The sequence below is a fragment of the Delphinapterus leucas genome, unplaced genomic scaffold (assembly GCF_059928025.1).
Source record: "Delphinapterus leucas isolate spDelLeu-1000000601 "Yukka" unplaced genomic scaffold, BTC_Dleu_Yukka2 spDelLeu_asBTCV2_sq82, whole genome shotgun sequence".
NCBI classification, from domain to species: domain Eukaryota; kingdom Metazoa; phylum Chordata; class Mammalia; order Artiodactyla; family Monodontidae; genus Delphinapterus; species Delphinapterus leucas.
In genome coordinates this window covers 963,994-978,406 of record NW_028322291.1, presented here as the reverse complement: position 1 = coordinate 978,406, position 14,413 = coordinate 963,994, and the positions used below count along the sequence as shown (strand labels likewise).

The 14,413-nt window shown below is 60.6% G+C and overlaps 1 protein-coding gene across 2 annotated transcripts in view; it reads left to right on the top strand.

The window, feature by feature from the left end:
- The window catches only part of LOC149743769 (myelin transcription factor 1-like), a 35,225-nt gene extending 21,171 nt beyond the window's left edge, over positions 1–14,054 (top strand). For both annotated transcript variants that reach the window (XM_089906164.1, XM_089906163.1), the window contains exons 12-21: positions 96–250; positions 1,230–1,292; positions 1,408–1,476; positions 5,741–5,803; positions 6,134–6,217; positions 9,395–9,616; positions 10,188–10,279; positions 10,845–10,948; positions 13,277–13,420; positions 13,741–14,054. In XM_089906164.1, coding sequence (XP_089762290.1) covers positions 96–250; positions 1,230–1,292; positions 1,408–1,476; positions 5,741–5,803; positions 6,134–6,217; positions 9,395–9,616; positions 10,188–10,279; positions 10,845–10,948; positions 13,277–13,420; positions 13,741–13,881 — 1,137 coding nt within the window. In that variant the 3' untranslated portion in view covers positions 13,882–14,054. The remainder of the gene's footprint in view (positions 1–95; positions 251–1,229; positions 1,293–1,407; positions 1,477–5,740; positions 5,804–6,133; positions 6,218–9,394; positions 9,617–10,187; positions 10,280–10,844; positions 10,949–13,276; positions 13,421–13,740) is intronic.
- Positions 14,055–14,413: the final 359 nt, after the last annotated feature.

Here is a 14,413-nt window from a genome sequence, read left to right as displayed (position 1 = left end):
AGATGCCTCTGAAAGGCCCCTCTCCCTCAGCCCCCGGGCCGGGCGCCCGGCCCCCCGCCAGCCGGTTGAAACCTCTCCCTGCTGGTCTTTTGCAGTCAGAGCCAGCAGCCCATTCTTTTGCTTCTTCTGAAGCAGATGACCAGGAAGCGTCGGAGGAGAATTTTGAGGAGAGGAAGTACCCCGGGGAGGTCACCCTGGCCAACTTTAAGCTGAAGTTTCTCTCCAAGGACATAAAGAAGGAGCTGCTCACGTAAGTCCCCACCTTGGGCGGCGGGACCCCTCAGGGCACCGCCACGGCCCTGAGAGGAGCTCGTCTCGGTGGGAGCGCCCCGTGCTGACCGTCCTGCTGGCCTGGCTGCCTTGGTGGGCAGAGGCTGGGCCTCCGCTACTAGGCCCCTCCTGGGCCAGGCAGCGGGGGAAGGCGTCCTCTCACCCCTGCACCACGCGGGCCTCTAACCCACTCCTTCAGGCTGATAAAGAGTGAGGGCAAAAGCCCCCGTCTGGCCCACAGAGCAGACAAGGGCCGAGGGGAGGGACCGCCCCCGAGCGCCCGCTGTGCTCCTGGCCCTCGCGCCCAGGCCTGAGGTGCGCTCTGCCTTGGGCTCCGTGACCTCAGCTCCGGCAGCCGAGTCAGTTTAACCAGGTGCCACTGGAGAGGGGGCGGCTACTGGTAGACGTGCGCTACCCCACGGCCTTCTGGCCGGCCCCCACTAAGAACCACCTTCCCTAGGGGGCATGAGAGGCCTGGCCCCTGCCCCTCAGGTGATCCAGCCCCCACCGACGCTTAGAGTCTGTTCCTGGGGTTCCTCTTCCTGCCCCGAACCCCGCCAGCTTCCAGCTTCCTCCTGCCCTGTAGCTGGCTCGCCCCAGGGTGGCTCTGGTCTTGTCCTTGGGGAAGGCCCTGCCACGTCAGGAAGGGGCTCCCTGCACACGCATCCCCCAGCACGCACACGTGTGCACGCACAGCACGTCTGCTTCGGAGGCACCCCAACTTTAAGCTGAGCTTCACGTGGGTTCCCTTTGCTTCTTGAGTTAAGTTGCGTGGGAGAAGCTTATAGTCGGAGAGGCGAGGGCCCGGCCCTGAGGGCTGGTGGGGACGAGACGCTCCTTGGCTTTCGGGTGAGCCAGAGGCAGGTGGCAGCCGCCCTCTCCGAGCGGGCTCAGCCTGGGGGGCGGGCCTGGCGGGGGTGCCTCGCTCTCTGTTCTGACGCTCTGTTTCCTTTGTCCAGCTGTCCCACCCCCGGCTGTGACGGCAGTGGCCACATCACTGGGAACTATGCTTCCCACCGCAGGTTCGTCCCCCCACTCGGGTCCGGCCCGGCCTGGGTGCTGCGTGGTGGGTCTTCCTCCTCTGCGCCTCTGCTCCCCCTCTTGGCTCACCCCGATATCCCATCTCTTCTCTTTCAGCCTCTCTGGTTGCCCTCTTGCTGACAAGAGCCTCAGAAACCTCATGGCTGCCCATTCTGCTGACCTCAAGTATGTCTGCCCTCCCGGCCTCCCGTCTCTTGGGTGGCTTCCTTGCTCTGCTCACTCCTTCCATGAGGCTCTGGCCAAAAGCAGCCTTCTGCGGGGCTCTGGCACAGGCCAGCCCCAGCCTGAGGCCCGGGGCTGTGGGGCCGAGAGGCAGGGCCACGGAGGGGCTCATTCTGCTTGGCTGGGCTGTCGCCGCTGCTGCCTGTATCTCCCTGCTCTGAGTGCCGCTGTCTGCCTGCCCCCTTGGGCCCAGGGCCGCTACAGGCTCCCGCGCTCCCCTCTGAGGGCCGACGGCTGGGAGGACCAAGCAGGTGTAGGGCCTGGTTGCGGCTCGTGGTGGTCTGGCCCGTTCTCTCCCTCTCCTGAGGAGCCCTGCCGGGCTGTCTGGGCCTGCTTTCCTCCTGCCGTGGAGATTCGGGAGGAGTCCCGAATTGGCCTTGGCTTGTAAGTCTCTCCGTGACTCGAGGCTACAGGCCGTGCGGCTCTTGCTAAGTGAGCTGGATGCTGGTGACGGCAGCGGTAACTCTGTGCGCGTCCCTCCTCGTGCAGCCCCTTCCAGCTGCTTCCGTCTTGGCCCCTCGTGCCCTCGCCCCCACGCCTCTCCTCCATGCTCACCCTTTCTTTGGCTGTGCCCTGTCTCTGCTCCCCCTGCCCCTGACGTCTGGGCAGGGCCGCCCTGTGGCACCAGCCACTCTCCTTGATGGTCTTGTTCAAGCAAGGAGCAAGGACCCAGAGGTTTCCGGCTCTCAGCGTCCTCGCGGGGCTGGACCCGGGGCTGTGATTGCCTTTGGTTTCATGCCTTGAGCTGGGCTAAGCCCTAAGCCACAAGGTGCTGGCTCTGGATTTCCAGGCTGAGCCGAGGTTGTGGAAGGAGGGCCCCCTCTTGGCCCCTCAGGTCACCCCCTCTTCAGGGGGTTCCTACCGCCCTGGGCCTCTGTGCTGGGGGTCTGAATCCAGGCCGGGTTTCCCCGGCCCATCCCCGTCTGAGGCCAGAGAGGAACTGGGGCTCTGGTGCCTCTAAGGTGAGGAACCACGGTTGCCGCAGGCTTCTGGCGACCTGAGCTGACTCGGAAACGGGGCAGGAAGCTCCAGCTCTCTCAGAGGGTCCGGTCCTGCCGGCCTCATTTCTGTGGCTCGGGGGAGCCTGTCTGGTCCTAGCAGCCGGGAGAAGTGTGGCGTTGCCTCTTTGACCCGTGGGGCCTTCCGTTCCGACAGGCAAGGCTGGGCAGGGGTCATGGACAGAAGCGTCTTTCTGGGAACTATCGGCTTTGATACCTGCATGTTCTGAGGCTCAGCTCATCATGGCAGCTTCACACATGTGCTCACTCACCCCGTGTCCAGCCCCAGAAAGGCAGTGAGGCTCTCAGTCCCGTAGGTTCGACGCACTCTTCCCCACCGTCCTCTTCCCGCTTTCCTTCCTCTCTTCTTTTACCATCTTTCTCGTGATCCTTTCTCCTACTATCTTTTCCAATTCGACCTGCTTTTCTAACTGATCAGTTTTCATGGTTTTCCAGTTTGAAGGCCTGCCTGAGTGGTGGTAGAATTCTAGAAGTGACCACATACCCTCAGTAGCCCTTTTCCTGCAGAGCCGTTAGTCAGGGCTCCTGGAAGGAGCACGCAGACTTGGTCTGGGTCCAGAAATGTGGCCGACAGGGAGGGTCAGTGCCCTTCTAAGACTGAGAGCCTGTGAAGAACTGTAACCCAAACTTGTCTGGAAGTTAGCAATGGAAAGTTTTCCTCGTGTGAAAACAAATCACTCCCTAACTCCCTCCGACGCGCTTTTCTCCCCAAAGGGTTCCTTCCGTGGAGCGTGCTCCTTGCTTCTCGCAGGCCACAGTGTGGGTGTGGCCTGGCTCCCCCATGCTTCTCTCTCCTTCCCCCGCTCGGTGGGGGTTTGGCACCCTGATCAGCCTCGTGGCAGTGCCAGCTGAAGGTGACCTGTCCACGGGGGGCAAAGGCACCTGTGCCTTGCAAATGAGTCATTTTTGGTGGCCCTCCATCAACACCTGGTTTGTGGTGACAGTTGCAGGCGATGTGTTTTCTGTGTTTCAATCAAATCCCAAGGGCGTTTGTTCTTCCCATCCACGTGCCCAGTGTGGTCAGGAGCTGGGGACTCGGCTGCCTTGGGCTGCGCAGCCCGCTCCATGTGTGGGCGTTCAGAGTGCGGCCACACAGCCTGCAAGGGCGTCATGGGGGAGCTCTGCACGGGGTGGGGGACAGCCCCCGCCACCCCGCCCCGGCCACAGGACAGGGCTGGGGGTGGGGTGACGTCTGCTGTGCACCAAGCGGCATGGATTCTTTGTCTTGCCCAGACAACGCACTCAGAACAGAAGGTGGGAGGGTTCCTGGAGCTGGCCCTGGGGTTACCCAGGGCCATAAGAGTGGCCGACGCTACTGGCGCCCAGAGCACACACCTGCTTTTCCAGCCGTGTGACGTCATCCTCTCTCGGACAGGACTCTTGGGGAAAAGCCGTTACATCAGGCCAGCAAGGAGGGTGGGGCTGCCCCGCCTTCCTGGAGGGCCCCAACGTGCGTGTTCTCGCCGAGTCGCTTCCCCCAGACCTGAGACCCACTCACAGGCACCACCAGAGGCTGCAACTCGCAGGGGTGTCACCCGCAGACCAGAGCTGTGCTTATGGCCGCAGAGGCCTGGGACTGCTGTGGACCCGCCGTCCTGGCCACTGCCTGCAGCACCCAGCTTGTGTGTTCCGAAGCTGCGAAAGACCAGGAGGGAGAAGAGTGTCCTTCCAGAGGGTGTCACAAGGCCCGGGCCTCAGCGCAGAGAGCCATGCGAGGGACACCCTGGTACCCTCAGTGCGGCCCAGAGGGCCTTTCTGAGCAGCTGGCGCCCTGGGACCGCGGGCCACGCAGAGACGCAGAGTGTCAGAGCAGGAGGTCCCAGCAGCTGGGGGTCATTTGAAAAGGGTGATGCTTACCTGGACAGAGGTGGTGGGTGGTTTCCGTTAAAACACAAAAACCTCTTTGCCCCAGATGTGGGGGTTGGAATGTGACCACACGTGACGGGCAGGAGGTGTCCCAACCTCAGTGGGGTCTGAGTTACCCCAAAGCCCGACAGGAGGGAGATTGACCCGTTGGCCGGCTGCCAGGCCAGGGAGGCGCTGACGTGTGGCACTTGGGGCAGGGGTGAAGAGAGGGGCCAAGAAGGAGGCTTCTGGGCATCTAGCCCCTCCGTGTTGCCATGCCAGCCTGAGATGGGCGGGCAGTGTTGCCTGCTGACGGCTGCCGGAGCCTGGGCGCGAGGGAGCCCTCTGTTGATTGATGGCCACCCGTGTCCTGGCCCGCTGGCGCTCGGCCCTCTGTCCTTCTGGGTCCACGTTTGTGCTGAGGAATGGCCTTGGCTCCACAGTTCTCTCTCCGTGTGAGGATGGAGCCAGGAATGGCAGATAAGCACCCAGTGAGTGCCAGCCTCTCCAGATGCAAGCACCAAGGTCCTGCCGGGTCCATAGGACGAAACCACGCCCTCACGAGGGACACGGCACAGGCGGCAGATCCACCCTGGAGGAGGCCTCCTGAGGACCCACCTGCAGGATCGGGTGCTTTCTCCACTGGCGCCAGCAGGAACGGATTCATGTTTCTTCAGTGGACATTCAGGGAAAAAATAAGAAAACCCAAGCCGGTGTATCAGAGGGGAAGTTTTACCTTCTATGTGATACATTCATCAAGCACTTGGGGTGTACCCAGTTGGGCTTTTGTGGTTTGTTCCTCCCCTCCCTCCCCTCGGCTGGTGCCAGCCATCCCTCGAAAGCCCGCACCCGTGTGATCTCGGCACTCACCAAGTAGGACTCACGCCCCGACGTCGCCACTTCTGGGGGTGGCAAGTCTCAGTGCTGTCTGTTCGTGCTCACGACGGTGGCAGCCCTCGGTGGGAATAGGCCGTCTTCCTCCAGCAAGCTCAAGGAGGATGAACCGGTCCTAGATGTGAGGTTTGCATCCTGAGCGCTTGTTTAAAGGCCCACATGTGTTCTGGAACCTTCTAGTCCAGCCTGGTCCTCTGCAGGAGGCTGAGTCAGGAGCCCATCATCCCGCAGTGGAAACGTGCTCTCCTCTCCGCCCCCCGGGCCCCCTTGGGGAGCGTGGGTGGCCAAGCTCTGAGGCCCGGAGGTCGTGGCAGCAGGCCAGCCGGGACACACGTGGCCATCTGTGAGACCTTAGTGGGTAGACGACTTGTAGGGGGCTGAGTACAGAGGCGTCTTCTGTGGCCAAGTGACTTCCGCGGCTCTGGTCCCAGCTCCGCTCTCCTCCGCAGGTGCCCCACACCCGGCTGCGACGGCTCCGGCCACATAACGGGGAACTACGCATCGCACCGGAGGTGAGCCTGCCGTGCCCTGGGTGCCAGGCCGGAGCGGGTGGGGACGGTTTCCTCCTCAGACGAAGTTCCAGGCTCCAAGTAAGACATTAACGTTGCTGCATCCAGAGACGGTTTCGTCCCTTTCATGGGAACTACCAGTGTTCCCAGAGCCTGATCAGGGCACCCTCTGACCAGAGCTGGGGGCTCACGGTGCCGCCTCCTGCATGTGGCTCTGCTGCCGGCGCCCGCCAGGGCTGCTGTCACAGAGCTTAAGGGGAGGGGTGAGGCTGGGGGGTGTGAGGCTTTGCTGTCCTTGGACCACTGTGGCATTGTTTCCTCTTTCAAAACCAGCTTGTCAGGCTGCCCTCGTGCCAAGAAAAGCGGAGCCAAGGCTACACCCGCAAAGGATGACAAGGAAGACCCTGAGCTGATGAAGTGAGTCCAGGTCCTGCCGGCCTCTTGGCTGCTGTGCAGACTTGGGGTTTTCCGGTATTTTTTATAATTTTAAAAGCTCCTTCTAGATTCTGTTTGCATTAATATAGCTGTGACAACGCCCACTTTTACAGACGTGCTCGCACCGTGCACGGGGACACCTTGCAGGCGGGAGCCGTGTGCGTTGTGTAGAGGGCACCTGCGTGTGCGGGCTCCTGTCTGGGCTTCTCGGGTTTGCGGCGTTTGACGGGCCGGGAGAGGCAGAGTGCCCGGCTGCCCGCGCACCTGGGCACCTGGGCATGGACCTCAGGGCCTGGCAACCCCAGGCACTCACGGGCATTGCGGTCTGCACGGCTCCTGGCCTGGTGGGAAAGGTCAGGTGCAAAGAGTCAAGGAGGAGAGGGTGGTTAGAAAGACAGCAAGTCTCTGAATCACGTGTGCGCGCTCCCACACCTCTGAAGGGAGCTGACGCGCAGTGAGGGGGCCTGGGAAGGTCACCTTGAACTGGGACCTCAGCAGTCCTGTGGGGAGGAGAGAGGACATCCTGGGCCTTAAGTGATCGGAGTGCCTGAAACCCTCTACGGACCTTCTCACTGGGGGTGCTTGACATGTCATGAACCCTGACCCAGACCCCGACTCGCCTGGTGGGGGCTGGTATTGCTGAAAACTGATCCTTCCAGGAGGGACCCCCCGAGCTCCCCACTGGCAGGTGGGGGCGAGGCTGTGCCACAGGTTCAAACAGGGTGACCCACCACCCAACTTGCCCAGGACTTTCAGAGCTGACACCAGGTAGAGCAGGCAGTGGGTGCCCCCAGGCGGGTGAGGGCTGGAAGAGAAGGGCTCTGGCTGTCTGGTGGCTTGGCTGGGGCAGGGCACGCAGTTGCACGGGAAGCAGGTCTGCCCTGACTGTCAGGAACAGCTGGACACTCACCTCTGTAGAGGGGATCAACCTGGCCCGAGGTTCCGTTGCTCCTCCCGGGAGCTCACCCCAGCTGCTTGGCCACCCAAACATCTGCTTGGCCACAGAGGAGGGGCCTAATTGACCAGCATTATGCCCTTCAAAGGGGACAGCCCCACCGGCTGTTTGCTGTAATAAGGCAGTGGCTTGTTTATTTAATTTATACAGTAAAACTGTAATGAATGCTAAATCAAAAATGCAGAATACATGGTTGTTGGTATTGTGAATGCTGCCTACTAAATGAGAGGGTGGATAAAGAATATTTTTTCTTCTGAGAACCTAGGAATTTGCCTGTGATCATACAGACGCATTGCTGTTATGGGTTTAGCAAGGATCCTGCTGGTAGGGATGATAAATGAATTGTGCTGCATTTGCAAACGATTAGAGTCAAGATCAGCGTTTTTCAGGTTAACGGGGAAAAGTGGTTTTCCTTTCCCTGATGTGCTGTCAACTTTGCTTTAAAAACACACAGCAAGATTCTGCAGCCAAGTGGAGAATGTGACTTGTAGAAACAGTTCACCATTTACAGGATGGATGGAGTTTCTAATGGCTCCATGGCAAGGAGAGGGGGCCGCTCACTTAGCACCTCCGTTTTATAGGATCTCCTCCCTAGCCATAGACTAACCATATTTATAAGTGACGAGCATCTTAGACAAGGGCAGGTGGCTGCAGAAACCTCAGTCGGTGCGCCAGGCCCTGCTGCGTGGCGTGACTTGGTCGGCCGGCACTGGCGCGGCTGTGGAGGGACCCGTAGAGGAAGAGCTCCCTCTTAGGCGTCTCGTGTCTGCAGCGTTTGAGTCGGTCAGCACGTTGCAGTAAATCCCTTTGGCCACGACTGAATAACTGGCCTAGACAGTCTGTGGAGGTGGTGGGTGGGATGACTTGGGAGACTGGGATTGACACATACGCGCTAATACGTGTAAAACAGGTAACTAACGAGGACCTGCTCTATAGCACAGGGAGCTCCGCTTCGCTGTACAGTGGGAACTTAACACAACATTGTAAAACAGCTGTACCCCAATAAAAAAAGAAGAAGGAAAGTCTGTGGAGGTTCCAGCGTGGCGGGTCGGGAGCTGCACATCCATTGCCCGTGGAGAGGCCTCGGCTGCCCCCGGCCGCCCTGGCACCTGACCAAAGAGATGTGCCTCTGAGCGGGGGTCCCCTGGGTGTGCCACACGTCTTAACATGAGGTCACCTGACAGCTCTGAAGATCTGGACCTGGGGTGTGGAGGGAAAGACTCGCAGAGTCACCGTTGACATATCTGAGCTACTCACCACGAGGGCAGTTGCTGGGAAACCCCAGCAGCCCCTCCTGAGAAGACAAGGGTTTCGCAAGGAGAGCAGGAGAGAAGCGCTTAGATTCAGCTGGTGACTCTCACTTGGCCTCTTGATCTTGTAACGTCAGGTACCTCAGGTACCTCAGACGGCCGGGCCCAGTGGTCCCCCTGGGACCCCACAGTTGGGAGGTGTCCAGGCTTGGCGGTGGACATAGAAGGGAACCTCCCCAAGTCCCCTGCAGGGGCCCCTGGCAGTGACTCCGCTCTGGATCGGCGGTGAAGGTGACCTTGGGCCGGCTTGGTGGACAGCCCACGTTAGGGCCCACGTGGCTGGGATGAGTGAGAAAGGGGTGAGAGCTGAGACAGGGGACGTATGAGGATGGGCCCGGCTGAGGAGGGCGCCTGTGAGATGAGTCCGAGTGTGCGGGCCACGAGGCAGCACGCTGTCCCCCAGCCCTGCCACCTCCCGGGGGCTTCCTGCCTCTGGTGTGTCTGTACCCCAGCGAGCTCTCTGTGAACTGGGTCCTCTGTGCTTGCTGGGTCTGTGGCCTGCAGAAAGCGGTGACAAGCGGCCAGTGCTCAGGGCAAGCGCCCAGCAAGTGGCCTCTGGGCTGATGCAGAAATGATGCCAGCCGCAAGGTCCCGCTGTGGACCTGAGGCCACCAAGAGCCAGCCCCAGGCCCCAGGGGTCACTGCTGCTGAGGGTCGGGGCAAGAAGGTGGCTGCTGACCCCCCAGCTGTGCAGGGGATGTGAGGCCAAGGCTGGGGAGGGAGCGCGAGCCCTGTGCTGGGGAGGCCCCAGGCCTCCTGTGCTTCCTGTGCTTCTCTTGCTCCAAGGCCTGGAGTTCGTCCAGGAGACCCCGGTGTGTCTTAGGGTCTGGCCTGGGGTGGGGGGGTCTCTGGGCTCCGGCGCCTGGGGCTCACCTCTGACCTTTTTGTGCCCAGGTGCCCAGTTCCAGGCTGCGTGGGGCTTGGTCACATCAGCGGCAAATACGCCTCTCACAGAAGTGCGTCGGGCTGCCCTCTGGCCGCCCGAAGGCAGAAAGAGGGCTCCCTCAATGGCTCATCCTCCTCCTGGAAGCCCTTGAAGAACGAGGGGCCCACCTGCCCCACCCCGGGCTGCGACGGCTCCGGCCATGCCAACGGCAGCTTCCTCACCCACAGGAGGTGACTATCCCAGCCTCCCTGCCCCTGCATCACCCAGGAGGGCCCCAGCTGCGGGGCTGTGGGCAAGGCTCCCAGGGAGGGCCAGACCAGGGCTCAGGTGTAAATGGTAGTTTCTCGAGGAAAAAGCAAGACCCGAACTGGTAGCCCATTCATTCCACAAGCCATTACTGAAAGTCCATCAAGTATCAGTCTCTGGAGAACAAGAGGACACCAGCCCCCCTGCAAACCAGCACACAAGTTAAATACCTAGTTTGGTGAAGGATGGTACACACTGCGGGGAGATAGCAGCAGGAAGCGGGTAGGAAGTCCTTTCTGAAAAGGTGGTGTGGCGCTTGCCCCGAGCCGTCCGAGGGACAAGACTTCAGGGCAGTGGCTTGAGCTGGGAATGGCCTGGGCTGCTGAGGACTGAGGGAGCCTGCGGGCTGGTGTCGGGAGCGAGGGGCACTGGGGATGAGCGACATTCCAAACAGGATCCCACCAGGCCGCCAGCTCTCACTGTGACATGTGACCTCAGACTGGCCCATGGTGCGTGAGCTTGCACTGGCTTTTCACGTGTGACCTTTGCTTCCAGCTTGTCCGGCTGTCCCAGAGCGACCTTCGCTGGAAAGAAGGGAAAAGTCTCAGGGGATGAGGTTCTCGGCACAAAATTCAAGACGAGTGATGGTAAGGCTGCCCTCCTGCAGCCCCTGCACGTGGTCTTTGCAGCCAGAGTGGGCGGGTGGCACTGGCGAGAAGTGGGTCGGGAAGCAAAGCCACCCTGGAGCGAGTCGCGGTGGGGACAGAGCTCTTGAGCTGAGCCGCTGGCCCTCCTGACCTGGGCTCAGAGCCTCTGGCTGCCCTGTGCCCTCGCGTGGTCATTACGGCTCTAACCTGGGGGCTGGTGAGCCCTGCTGGCCGCGCTGGAAGCCATAGTGTGGGCCTGTGAACTCACTCAGGCTCAATGAAGAGGAAAGCTGAGGAAATCAGCGCCATCGGGGAAAAACTTCCATTTTTATCTCAGCAATTAACACTTGCCCAGGAGGCGTCTATTTTCCCACCAAGACCCAGGGCCAGGAGGCAAACAGCTGACACACGTCTACTAGTCCTGAAGGCCATCTTTCCCAGCCTGAGATGTGGGCCATGAGCCAGGGCTTCTGCTTGGGAAGGGGGTACCTGGGTCCATCTAGAAATCAGGTCTCGGCCGACCGCCGCTTGCGAGAGCCGCGACTGAGGTTTCTCTCTGGGGCAGTGCTGGACAGCGACGAGGAGATCAAGCAGCTGAACCAGGAGATTCGAGACCTGAACGAGTCCAACTCCGAGATGGAGGCCGCCATGGTGCAGCTGCAGTCCCAGGTGGGTGGTGCTGCCTACCTGCCCCCGCCCCGCCCTCCAACCCAAGGATGTCCTTCCCGTCCTCGGCCTCCTCTTCTGGGGAGTGTGCGGGGAGCCCAGCGCCTTGTCCAGCTTCTGCTCAGCGCGTGCTCTGCTCAGCGGCGTCAGGAGTCCTGAGGTGCTGGTGGCTGTTGGTCCCGTTGGTTAGTAGGAGCAGAGCCCCAGTGTGGGTCCTCAGAGCCCGGCTGGTGCTGGGTTCTAGCCCAGCGCTGCCACAAACCACCTCTGTGACCTTGTGAGGCTCTCATCTGATCCGTACCTGGATGTCCTCCCAGGTAGCGTGGAGATAATAAGAGAACCTACTGCATTCATTTGTTGTAAGGTGAATGCATTTCTACGAGGAAAGCGGTGAGCACGGTGTCCGACCCAGAAAGAACTGCTGTGCTGAGGGACAGGGTTACACGTTACTTTAGGTGTCTGCATCCTACCTCTCTGATTTCCCCAAATCGAACATTTGCAACCAGAAAAAAACAAGAACAAAAACCTGCAAAGAACGGTGATGGTCTATTTTGAAAAGAAGACCATGCCCTTCCCTTGGCTGCTGAGTGGGGGCCGGAGCAGAGCTAGGGGCACAGAAGGGGAGGCCGCACACAGCCACGTCCCCAAGGACAAGGAGGTGACCTGGCCCTGCGGAACTGGAGGGCAGAGGGGGTGAATGGGAAGTGTGAGATGTTGGAGTCCACATGACTTGTGCCGCCCCTCCTTCCCCTGGCAGACGGGCCTCTACGCTGACCTCCTGTTACCCAGGAACTGGTGTAAAAAGAGCATCAGCCCATGAGGATCTGGAGGGAGTTTTGTTCTGCTGTGCAACGTCTTCTCCACATTCACAGGCAGTGGAAGCAGAGAAGGGGTGCAGGGGCTGTCTCTGGGGACCAAGACACCCCACTGGGTGGCTGTCCCCCCCATACCTCCCTGCTCCTTTCCTTCTCAAAGTCCAAGGGATCTCCCAGTGTCAACACCCTTGGGAAGCACCTCTGATTTCTCTTTATTTGCCAATGCCCACCTATTTATAGACAGATTATTCACTATCGTCCTTTTGGAAGGACTTGGAGTTCCCCTTCCCGTCCGGGGAGTTTTGAGTTGTGTGCCCCGCAGGAGGGCTCAGGCAGAGAAGGCAGGCTCCAGACCTCTACTCAAAACTTTTTTAAAGCCAAAGGCTTGTCACTAGGCGGTGAGAGAGTGATGCTTCTCAGCCGCAGGTCACAGAGCCGTAGCCTCCTAAACGGCGGCTCGCCATCCTGCCCCTGAGGGATGGCTTGGTGTGTCACACACACTGCATGAGATTGCCTCTGCCCTGAGGCTCCTTTGAGATGCAGTGAGGCTGGGGGCTGCCCTCCCAAGCATGTCTCCTCTGGTCCAGGCCCCGTGGTGGGCTTCTCTCCCACCTTCCCCATGGGGTGGTGACCCTCTGCACAGGGTTCTGCTCACCCTGAGACTCATGTGGTGCCTGTGGCGCCTAGAGCAGGTGAGACTGCCCATGGCCATGACCCCTGTCATCACCGTCCTCTGCTGTTCCATGTGGAACCCTTAGAGCCCCTGGGAGAACTTCCAGGCTCCCTCCTAGTGCCCTGCTGGGTCCAGAGAAGGAGAAGTGTTTGTGCCAGAAATCCCAGGATGCTCTCTGGTGTGCTGGTTCCACTCCGCCGTGAGTTGCAGAGAGCTGCAGCGGCCTGCTTTGCTTGCCTTCACAGCTTTACTTTTTTTTTTTTTTTCCTGTACACGGGCCCCACTGTTGTGGCCTCTCCCGCCGTGGAGCACAGGCTCCGGATGCACAGGCTCAGCGGCCATGGCTCACGGGCCCAGCTGCTCCGCGGCATGCGGGATCCTCCCGGACCGGGGTACGAACCCGCGTCCACCAGCATCAGCAGGCAGACTCTCAACCACTGCGCCACCAGGGAAGCCCACCTTCACAGCTTTAATAAGGCACTTGGTTGGTCTTTCTGGTGGGGGAAACCCAAAGGCAGGTGGACGTCCCACAAGGTGTGTACAGTGTCCCTACCAGAGAGGAAGAACAGGAAGCTAGTAGCAGCTGGGACTTGAGCCCAGGTGCCTCAGTCTGTGCTCCTCTCCACCCCGTGGGGCACATAAAGCCGTGGCACCCCCGCCCTGGCTCAGTCACTGCATCCCCTCCTCCACCCAGGGACCAGGGTGCTGCCAGCCCTCACTTGTGGCAGGGCCTCTGCCTCCTCACCCTCTCGCAGAGGGACGTGAGGCGTGGCCCAGCGGGCACACCCCGTGCGCTCCCGGGCGGATGCGTCGGAAGGCAGCTCCCGTCTCTGTCTGGCGCAGATCTCGTCCATGGAGAGGAGCCTGAAGAACATCGAGGAGGAGAACAGGCTCATCGAGGAGCAGAACGAAGCCCTGTTCCTGGAGCTGTCCGGCCTGAGCCAAGCCCTCATCCAAAGTCTTGCCAACATCCGCCTTCCGCACATGGTAGGTAGCAGCAGCCCCGTGGCAGCCACGTCCTCGGGCTCTTGGGAGGGAGGGCGCCCCTCTGCCTCTGGGGTCTTGCTGGAGGGGCCCTGAGCTGGGGATTCTGCCTGGGCAGACAGCTGGCCATGGTGGCTGTAACACCCTGAGCAGCCTGGGCTGTGGCTGTCTCAGCCCGAGTGCTGCCCGTGGTGGGTCCGTGGGCTTGTCTCTGGTGGCATGGGCGTGTGGGTCCGAGAGTTCCCCCATCGATTTCCCTTGCTTCTGGAAACCCTGGGGCCCCCTGCACGGATGGGCCTCGCTAACCTGGTTCTGTTCTCTAGGAGCCAATATGCGAACAGAATTTTGATGCCTATGTAAGCACCCTCACCGACATGTACTCCAACCAGGAGTGCTACCAGAACCCCGAGAACAAGGACCTCCTCGAGAGCATCAAGCAGGCCGTGAGGGGCATCCAGGTCTAGTCCTCCTCGTGTGAGGAGCCCTCGTGCTGATCCGGGGCACCGGGGGTACCCCGACTTGCCTCCATCTTTTACCTCCCTTGCCCTGCCCTCCCAGTGGAGATTCCCAACTCACAGTGACTTCTAGTTGGCAGCCCAGGGCGGCCTCGGGGGGTTTACCCAGAGGGGTGCCTGGAAATCCGTGTCTCCCTCGATGCGATGCGCTCGCCGGGCCAGAGGCCTTGACCTCTCCACACGAGTGCGGGGCGTGAAGTATTACAAAGTGATTTATTTTTGCTTCTGAAAGCTCGAAGTCTCCAGGGGAAACTCAAGGACCAGGTTCTCAGGGAAGTTTTGGAGCTGCAGCCACAGTACTCCTTTGTCTGTCAAGGCCGAGAGGGCAGCCCGGCCGGGCGGTGGTGCGTGTGATGAGCCAGCCTGGGGCGGCCAGTGCGCCTGCGCGGTGAGGCCGCGTGGCAAGTGTGTTTCCTGTTGTCCTTTAATTCAGTTTTTACGTTAAGGGTGGAAGAGAACAGCGTTCCAGAGAGTAGGTTAG